Here is a 9,539-nt window from a genome sequence, read left to right on the forward strand (position 1 = left end):
CGCAACGAAGGCCGGAGGTGACGACGGGACGGCGGGCAGGGTAGGGCTGGGGCGGGGGCCCAGCTGGGTCTGTGGGGGCCCATGGCGGCTGGCGCGGTGGCCCCCCAGGTTCGAGTCCAGGCCCCGCGCCGTCGGCCCCGACACGCCGTCCGCCTAGGCCGCAAGGCCCTGGTCCAGCAGGGAGCATGACCGCGCCCCCCGGAGGCCCCGGTGCGCGCCCCCCGCCCTCCCTCCGCGAGCCCCGACGCCCCAGGCCCCGCCAGCTTTGCCGCCAGGCTCCGGGATGTGATGGAGCCGGCCAGGTGTGACCTTGGGCAGGTTCCCGCCTCCGAGCTTCAGCCTGCAAGTCCGAGAAGCAAGTGGCACCGCAGGCATCCGATTCTCCCCGCGGAATTCGGAGAAAGGACCAGGTGCCGTTCTGTTGTCGAGATGAGGCAACTGAGGCACGGCGGCACTGAGGCTCCCCCCCGGCCACAGGGTTCGGGCCAGCCCTGGCACCTGCCGGTTGCCCCAGACCTGCCCAGACCCTGTTTCCTCACAGCAGGATGGAGCCAGGAGAGGAGCCCGAGGAAGAAGATTCTCCCGGCGGCCGGGAGGACGGCTTCACCGCCGAGCACCTGGCTGCCGAGGCCATGGCCGCAGATATGGACCCCTGGCTGGTGTTCGATGCCCGGAGCACTCCCGCCACTGAGCTGGACGCCTGGTTGGCCAAATACCCCCCCTCCCAAGTTACCCGCTACGGGGACCCCGGCTCCCCCAACACCGAGCCGGTGGGCTGGATCGCGGCCTACGGGCAGGGCTATACCTCTAACTCAGGAGACGTGCAGGGTCTACAGGCCGCCTGGGAGGCGCTGCAGACCAGCGGGCGGCCCATCACGCCTGGCACCCTGCGCCAGCTGGCCATCACCCACCAGGTGCTGTCGGGCAAGTGGCTGATGCACCTGACTCCTGGCTTCAAGCTGGACCACGCCTGGGCGGGCATCGCCCGAGCGGTGGTCGAGGGCCGGCTTCAGGTGGCCAAGGTGAGCCCACGGGCCAGGGAGGGTGGGCGCCAAGTCATCTGCGTATACACGGACGACTTCACGGACCGCTTGGGTGTCCTGGAGGCGGACTCGGCCATCCGGACTGCAGGCGTCAAGTGCCTGCTCACCTACAAGCCCGACGTCTACACCTACCTGGGCATCTACCGGGCCAACCGCTGGCACCTCTGCCCAACTCTCTACGAGAGCCGTTTCCAGCTGGGGGGCGATGCCCGCGGTTCTCGGGTGCTGGATCGTGCCAACAATGTGGAACTGACCTAGTGGGGCCAGATTTCGCCCCCTGCCCTTCTGCGGGAGGGCTGCCCCTACCTTCCTTGTCAACCCCCCACCCCCAGGCCAGACCCCAACCCTGAGGGACCGGGTTAGGTCACTCAGGAACTGCCAGCATCATTCGCCCCCCTTGCATCTCTGTCCAGGAGTGACTTGAACCCCTGCAGGTAGGGGGCCCTGGCTCGCTGAGGGCCGGGCCCTCAGCCTTTGTCTTCGCTGCTGCTCCCGTCCCCCTCACAGGACCACTGGCTGGGGCTGGAAGCCAGGGAAAGCCATCTCGGCCACCCCTGTCGCCTCACCAGGCTGCACTGTCCCTCCTGCATTGTCTTCGTCTTCCCTCCCCCCACCCTCTGGAGGGAGAAAATGCCAGTGCTTCTAGCCCCTCCCTTGGAGCCCTCTGGGGCCAGGGCCGGGGCCCTGCAGGCCTGAGCACGCCACTGGGGGTGGGTGAGTCCTTGTGCCCACTCAGTCCCTGGCAGAGAGAGGGGACACTGGGACCACAGACCCCAGGCCTGCCCCTCCCCGCACCTCACAGCCTGCATCACCCCAGACCCCTCCTCAGCGATCTTGTCACTTGCCTGCCCCTGACATTCCAATAAAGCCCGCTTGGGTCTGTGTCTTGAGTGTTTTTTAGAAGGTGGTCTTAGTGGCTCCCTCTTTTGCCTGCCGGGGAGAGCCAGCGCCAGGAGAAGGGTGTGCCCCGCAGGCCTCGCCTCCTGTCTGCTCAAGACCTGCCTGCTGCCAAGACCCGGCCCCCTCAGAGCCTCGGCGAGGCCAATCCCACCACCCCAGCCCACAAACCAAAGCCAGTTTCTCAGCCATTTCCCATAAGCCTGAGGGCTTGGCCCTTCCAGCAGAGCCAAAGGCGCCATTGCTAGTCTCATATCTGCGTAGTAATCCAGGGAGTCGAGGGCAACTAGTAGTGGCCATACGGGGCAGAGTAGAACTGTTCTTAGGGCTTCCGAGGCTGAACATCTGCACAAGGGCAATCAGTCTCATCTCTTTCCTTACAACCTACCGCTGGGTTTGAACTGCCAACCTTTCAGGTAGCAGCCCAACACGTAAACCACTGTACCACCAGGGCTCCGCACACGTGCATCGCAAAGGGATGGCTCTGGGGAGGCAGCTGGACCAAGACTCCCTGTTTAGGGAGCAGATGCTGGGCTGGTTTTCCATGCCCTAGACCATGGGTCCTCAAACTATGGCCTGAAGGCCACATACAGACACTTATCTGACCCGGGTGTTTTTGCCCCGTTTTGTTTTTTTACTTCAAAATAAGATATGTGCAGTGTGCATAGGAATTTGTTCATAGTTTATTTTTTTAAAATTATAGTCCGACCCTCTAACGGTCTGAGGGACAATGAACTGGCCCCCTGTTTTAAAAGTTTGAGGACCCCTGCCCTAGACCCTGGTGGCCTAGTAGTCATGCATTGAGAAATCAGTTCAAGCCCACCAGCTCCTCCGCGGGAAAAATTGGGGGCTTTCTACTCCTGAAAACACTTGAGTTTCAGAAGCTCACGGGGTAGTTCCACCCTGTCCTAAAGGGTCGCTATGAGTCAGCATCCACTCGATGGCAGTGGGTTATTTTAGGCTAAACAACCTTGTGCTGTGTGCAACCTACATAGCCTTTAGTGGTGGCCCTGGGAGGCTCCCCCCACCCCCTCCAGTTCACTCTCCTCTCACACGGTGCCCCGACAGACTGTCACAGGGGCCACTGGGCAGCTTGCAAAGAAAGCACTTCCAGAGGCGATGCGTCACCGAGTTCTCAGTAAAGATGTCCACCCCACTGCAGCCAGGGACAGTGAGGCTAAGGGGAAGGGACTTCCCCAGGGTCACGCATGAGGTGAGTGGAGCAGAGAGATCCTGTGCCTTGGGAGAGACTTAGCAGTCAGCTGGCTCCTCCCAGCCCTCAGCACATGCTCACTCCCACGATCTCGCTGAGCCCTGCTCCTGCCCCTCGCCTTCCCCTGACTTCCATCAGAGCCAAGGGCATCTGGCTGGGAGCCCCCAGAGACACGGCTCCCGTGAGCGGTGCCGGAGCTGAGTCAGCCTCCAGCAGCCTCACCAAATTGGAATTTGGAGCAAGGGAGCGGAGATGCCTCTCAGTTGTCTGGGTGGAAGTGGGTGAGTCAGGCGGGGTGGACCTATCCCCCCTCCCCAGCTTCCTCCCCACCCAACTCCCTGGGGACAGGCTTTGGGAAGTCCCTGGAGCCTGAGCAGTGGTCACAGGCTGGAGTCTGGTGCCCCGAGCCCATAGATCCAGACGCGAGGGGGGTCCAGGCCAGGCCCTCATGGGTCCCACCGCAGTGCCCACATGACAGCAACAAATCCTCCCTGTCTACCCAGTTGTCCACACATCCCCTCCTGCCTGTGTTCGAGACTGACCTCTGGTCTCTCTCAGCCATGGCAGTCACGCCTGCTGCCTTCTGTGCCCCTCCCCTTTGGCCCCCCCAAGCTGATGTCAAAGTATCCTGAAAAGGGCCTGTGCCCCCCACGGCCTACAGGCACCCCCACTCCCTGTTGATCCTTGCTCCGGCACCCCTTCTGCCCATGTTTAGCCCACTGGCGCCACCTGGCATTTCCCTCAGCCCTTGGCATGCGGCTTCTGCATGCCTGCCTGCCTCAGCACGGGGCCGGACATCCCTGTGGTGATGCATTCCCCTGCCACCTGCCCAGATGGCATACTCCACATGCCACATCTCTGCCCTGTCCTTGGAGCCAACCACTCTACTCTGACCCTCCAAGCCCCTCCATCCTTGGCTCCCCACCCCCCCCCACACACACACAGGTCACATCCTGTGGGCATGCCAGGTTGACACTGATGTGTCCTCCTCCTGGGGAGTCTCCTCCCCCAAGCCCCTCAGCTCACCTTCACCCCACCTGCAAAAGCACCTCCCCCAGGCTCTCAGGACCCCGGGTCTGGCTCTCGTCTGCATGTCTGGGGTGCCTTGAGGGCACCCTACCATTTACTCCCGGGGTGTCCTCAGTGTCTGATGAAGGACCTGACCTAGCCTAGATGCCCCGCCCGCAATGAACATCCCCTTCTGCTCTGGGGCCACAGGGTCCTCATGCGGCGGAAACACGAGGCAGGCACTGTGCTACGTGTTCAGCTGTTTCATGTCCTCCAGTCTTCTGGCTGCATGGTGGTTGCACGGTGTGCTGCTAGCCACTAGGTCAGCAGTTCAGAGCCCCAGCCACTCCTCAGGAGAAAGACAAGGCTGTCTCCTCCCAGAAAGAATTAGAGTCACAGAAACCCATGGGGTCAGTTTGACCGTGCCCACAGGGTCGTTATGAGTCTCCATCAACTTAGTGGCAGGGAGGAGGAAGAGGAGGAGGAAGCTTCACTCAAAAGCCCTGGTAGTGTAGTGGGTTACACATGGGACTCCTAACCTCCGGGTCTGCAGTTCAAACCCACTAGCCCCTCAAGTCGGGGAAAGATGTGCCCATCAGCTCAGCCTCTGAAACCCTATGGGGCAGTTCTGCTGTGTCCTATAGGGTCACTATGTGTCCTGTAGGGTCACTGTGACGAGGGTTTGAGCTTTGAAAGTGTCCTCTAGTAGTGTCAACATTTTGCCGAGTCCAGAGAGGTTCTGTCAAGGGCTCAGGGTTACAGAGCTGCTATTGGGACTGAGGCCTGGCCACTGCACCTCAGGGAACCTGGTGAATAAGTGAGCCTCACCTTGAGGACCTGCTGTGGAGGGAGGCGCGGCTAGAAGATTCATTTCGCACAGCGTGATGGTTGGGGCCTCGGCACAGCCTGGGAGAGGCGCTGGGCCCAGTTGAAGATCCCTGTTTTACTGATGAAGAAACTGAGGCCCAGGTAGTACAGGGATTAAACCTACATGGGCAGGCCAGGTCTCTCAGACCCCCAGTGGGGGCTGCTCCCCTGATGGGCCAAGAGCCCCTGGGAGCGCACCTCCTTAGGCTGGCTGGGGGGATCCCTTCATTGCTCCGAATGGGAAGCAGCCCAAGTCCTGTGGACAGAAGAACTCAGAAAAAGCCCCTGTCCTCTGCTCCCAGCTATAGGGCCAGGGGGATGGCAGAGCGAGGGAAATGAGACGCCCCAGGCCTCCTCCTCCCTCACACACACACTGTGTGCCCCCTGGATCCTGGGGAGGAGACACCGGGAGGGTCACGCCGGGTGGGGGCAGTGGGAGAATCTTGGCATGTCCCCCAGCTCTGAACCCCAGGCCCGCTCAGACTCACAGGATAACAGCTGAGTCAGGAGAAAGCTCCTGCCAGCGCTTTGGCGGGGTTCACTGGGGCTTTTCCCAGCCGCTGGGAAGCTGCACCCCAATCCGCCGCCTGCTGGGAGGGGCCCCTGGCAGGGACCAGGCTTGGGTCACACTCTGATTCATCCCAGAGAGAACGCCCCACTTCTCAGACCTGGCATCCCCAGGTACCAAGAGGGCACCAGAAGACTTTTCCGTCCCCACAATGTCTCCTCCACTCCACCCCCTGCCTGCCCAGTGGGGAAGACCCCAGGCCGGCAGAGAGACAAGGGGGCAGGGCTTAGGGGGCAGCTTCCCAGCCAATAAAAACCAGAGACTAGAACCCTTAGGGCAACTCAGGTGCCCTCCCTAGCCCATTTTATAGGAGGGACCCACTGGTGCCCAGTCTATGCCAACTCCTAGGGATGCCACCCCACAGGACCAAGTCTACAACTCACAACTCACTGGCAGCAAGTCAATGCCCAGCCAGACAGGGTAGAACTTCCCTGTGGGGAAAGGCAGTTTATAGTCATAAAGACTACCTCTTTATGGGAGTAGAAACTCCATCCTTCTACTTTGAGGACTGGCTGGTAGATTTGAACTTCTCACCTTGAGGATCAGAGCCCCACACCTAGCCACTATAACCACTACACCAACAGGGCACCACCCCCATTTCATTGAGGACGAAACTCAGGCTGAAGAGGTTAAGTAACTTGACCAAGGTCAAAGCTAGTCACAGTCCGGCCACCACCACATCTCCCTGGATGTGTGGGTACCCAGTCTGTGACAGCTCCCCGGGTCCCCAACCAGCTTTGGGCCCTGGGAACAGGGACCTGGGGTGGGGTGGGGGTGGGGTAGTCTGTTTTGGCATCTGGGGCATTTCCACCCGCGGGCGCTGACTCTGGGGGTCAGGGGGAATGCAAGAGACCTAGCTCCTCCCCTTGACCCTCATGAAGGGGTGCATGCAGCCCCTCGAAGGGGGATAGGGGTGGGGCAGGGACTGAGCCAAACAGGCAGAGGCCAGGGAGGGCAGCCAGGCATTCCCGCCAAAATCTTCCTCTGGGCTTTGACTCCTTTCCAAACTTCAATCCTTTCCTCTGGAGTCAGGGCCTCGCTTTCCTGCCTGCCACGCCCCTCCCCGTGAGACACACACACACACACACACACACACACACACACACACACACTCACACACACTCCTGCTCTCCGGGGTGCCCGCCCTGCCCCCCTCTGCGGAGCTGCCAGTGCTGCCCCTGGGGGCGTGGCGCGGGCCCCCTCCCATCCCGCTCCCACTCAGGTGCGTGACTCACCCTTCACCCCCCCCCCATGACTCAGTTTACACCGGTGCGGGGAGGTCCTCCCCGCGAGGGTGGGGCTGCTTTACTGGCGCGGCCTGGGGCTGCCAGCCTTTCATCCCGGAGGGTGGAGCGTAACCCCTCCTGGCCCCAGTCGGGGCTGGCACCCGCGGGGGCAGCACTTCCGGCCGCCCTGGTAAGGTGGGGGACCAGCTCCAGCTGCCCCGGCTGTGTCTGCAGGCAGAGCCCCAGACCTCTGCGCTTCTGAGAAACAAAGCCCCCAGAATCCTCCCCACCGGCCCCATTTTCTTTCTGCTGCTGGTGGGAGGGGGTAGGGGAGGGGGCAAGAGGCTGTGGGGGGCTAACCACTTAGCGCCTTTATTCTCCGACCACCTGGGAGGCAGGGACATTGGTCTGGCCATCTATCTGTTTGACAAATGAGGAAACCGAGGCAGGGAGCAGCGAGTAGTCTGGGTTGTGGGGGACATGGATGAGCCCAGGGTTCAAACCTCAGCCTCTGTCCTCGGACCATGCCGTGGACCCCACTGTCTGGTGCAGCTGGGCTGGCTGATGCCCTCTCTCTCTCCCTGTCCCCCGTTGTGTCTTCTGGGAGACCTTTGCAGTTAGGGAGCACAGTGAGGTTCGGGAAGGGAGACTGAGGCCCCAGGGCGTAAAGGATTGTTCTGAGAGAGTCCAGCCTCCGCTGGGGCCCTGGCTGGAGGGATGCAGGCAGGGAGACCAGAGGACGGGGAAGCCCTGGCCCCTGCCCTATGGGGCCTCAGGGACATGGGAACAGGACTGTCATCTGGCTCAAGGGCCAGCAGAGCACATGGTGCTCAGGAAATCGGGGAGGAAGGATCACCCATGGAGATACCAGGCTCTGGAAACAACTGCCCCAAACCACTTCTTCCCAGGCCCCACCAGCCACTGCCCTCCAAGGGCCCCTAGAGCCCTTGACTCCAGCAAGGATCCCTGACTCCAGCAAGGTCCCCCCCACTTCCCCAGACCCCAGTCTCTGCAAAGTGAGCACAACTCACTTCTGTGTTCAAAGTTCACTCATGTCCGTCCACTCATGGCTTAGAACAGGTCTCAGTGGGGTTTTTGCTTTCAAAGACTGGACTTCACCCCGTCCTCTGGTACCGCTCATCACCCAATACCCGTTTCCCACATGCTCTGGACTGGAGCTGCCCAGGCCATCCCCTACCCCTGGGCCTTCGCCGCACCCCCTACACCAGGATGTCCCCTACCCTCAGATCTTCCTCTGCCAGGAAGCCTTCTCCCACACCTACCATGAGCAAGAGTCATTGCTTCGTGGGGGCCCCTGTAATACCCTCATCCTGTCCACTTGCTGGCCCCAGCTTTTCCTCCCTGGTGCCAGGGCTGCTCCCCTCAGTGTCTGGCCATCTTTCTGGGCGTTAAGCACTTTGGGGCCAAGACCAAGTCTTTGATCGTCTCCTGGCTTCCCACATCTCTGCCCAACTCAACTTTTCATTCCGTCAACTCCAGAGAATGGATAAAGAAACGTTGGCACATTCCTGCAGTGGACTGTGTCAGATGCCAAGTTCACTGCCATCCAGACTCTCAGTGACCTGACGGGGCGGGGTAGAACTGCCCCTGTGGGTTTCTGAGACTAACTCTATTTTTTAAATTATTGATCATTTTATTGGGACCTCTTACCGATATAACAATCCATAAATCAGGTGAACTTGTACAGATGCTGCCATGATCATTTTCAAAACATTTTCTTTCTTCACATCAGCTCTTCTTTATTCCCTCCCTCCTCCACCATCTCTTACACCATCTGATGTATCCTTTCACCCACAATTCTGTTATTCGTCTCCCCTCGAAGGGGGTTATACACCCATCATTGCTATCAGTTCCCCCTTACCCGCCCCTTCCCATACCCTTATGGAATCGTTACTCCCATTACTGCTTCTGAGGGGGTCATCTATCCTGGATTCCGTGTACTGAAAGCTCTTATCTGCACCAATGTATGTGCACCAGTCTAACAGGATTTGTGAGGTCGAACTGGGACCATGATAGTGGGGGAGGAAGCTTTAAAGAACTCGAAGAGTGAGGTGTGTTTCCTCGGTGCTACACTGCACGCTCAATGAGTGCAACTGTAACTCCTGAGGGGTGTAGAAAGCCGTCTCTTCCGTGGAGCGGCTGGTGCTTTGGAACTATTGATCTGGTGGTTAATAGCTCAGCACATCACCAGGAGCCACTCCCCAGTAGGAGCCAGGGATGAAGTGTGCCTCCCCGCAGCAGCAGGAAGCAATCTCACAGACATGGACTGCGTGGAGAGGAGAATCCAGGTGTAGAAGAGCACACGCCCGTCTGAGTCCATCGAGGTGAAGTTCTAGAAAAGCCCAGAGATGTCTGGAGTGGGGAGAGGGGACTAGCAAAGGGGCAGTCAAGAAATGTCTGGAGGGAAAACACAAATGCTGGGTTCCTCGACTGGAATGGTGATTTGGTGAAAACACACCGTCAGTCTATTTTTAAAGTGTGGATTTAGTCCCATGTAAAATATACCACAATAAGTTAGTTTGTTTTCTTTGAATGAGGCATATGAGCTACATATACTCATGACCACAAAAATAGCCACCAGGGACACATCAAGAATGTTCACAGCAGCCTTTTCCATATTGTCTCACCCCCCCAAGGGTTTCAGAACTTCAGCAGAAGAACAGAGAGATGGGGGTGGGGGGTGAGGGTGGGGTGGG

General features: G+C 59.6%; 1 protein-coding gene across 4 annotated transcripts; it reads left to right on the forward strand.

Moving 5' to 3' along the window:
* Positions 1-6: 6 nt before the first annotated feature.
* On the forward strand, positions 7-1,943 carry CUNH11orf68 (chromosome unknown C11orf68 homolog). 4 transcript variants are annotated; one of them, XM_004713543.2, is made up of 2 exons: positions 7-17; positions 545-1,943. In XM_004713543.2, the coding sequence occupies exon 2, from the start codon at positions 546-548 to the stop codon at positions 1,299-1,301; it is 756 nt and encodes a 251-aa protein (XP_004713600.1). In that variant the 5' UTR covers positions 7-17; position 545; the 3' UTR covers positions 1,302-1,943. The 4 variants fall into 4 exon arrangements, with proteins under 4 accessions (XP_004713600.1, XP_045153214.1, XP_045153212.1 ...); XM_045297279.1 differs by lacking the exon at positions 7-17 and adding an exon at positions 24-40 and having other exon boundaries at positions 542-1,943; XM_045297277.1 differs by lacking the exon at positions 7-17 and adding an exon at positions 266-410 and having other exon boundaries at positions 542-1,943.
* The last annotated feature ends 7,596 nt before the right edge of the window (positions 1,944-9,539 follow it).

Source organism: Echinops telfairi, unplaced genomic scaffold (genome assembly GCF_000313985.2).
Source record: "Echinops telfairi isolate 266 unplaced genomic scaffold, ASM31398v2 ScPeMD7_7417;HRSCAF=8455, whole genome shotgun sequence".
In the NCBI taxonomy this organism is placed as follows: Eukaryota; Metazoa; Chordata; class Mammalia; order Afrosoricida; family Tenrecidae; genus Echinops; species Echinops telfairi.

Coding starts and splice junctions, on each gene's coding strand:
- CUNH11orf68 (XM_045297277.1), top strand. CDS start 289: ATGGAGCCGGCCAGGTGTGACCTTGGGCAGGTTCCCGCCTCCGAGCTT. Junction 411..541: donor GAATTCGGAGAAAGGACCAG/GTGCCGTTCTGT, acceptor GTTTCCTCACAG/CAGGATGGAGCCAGGAGAGG.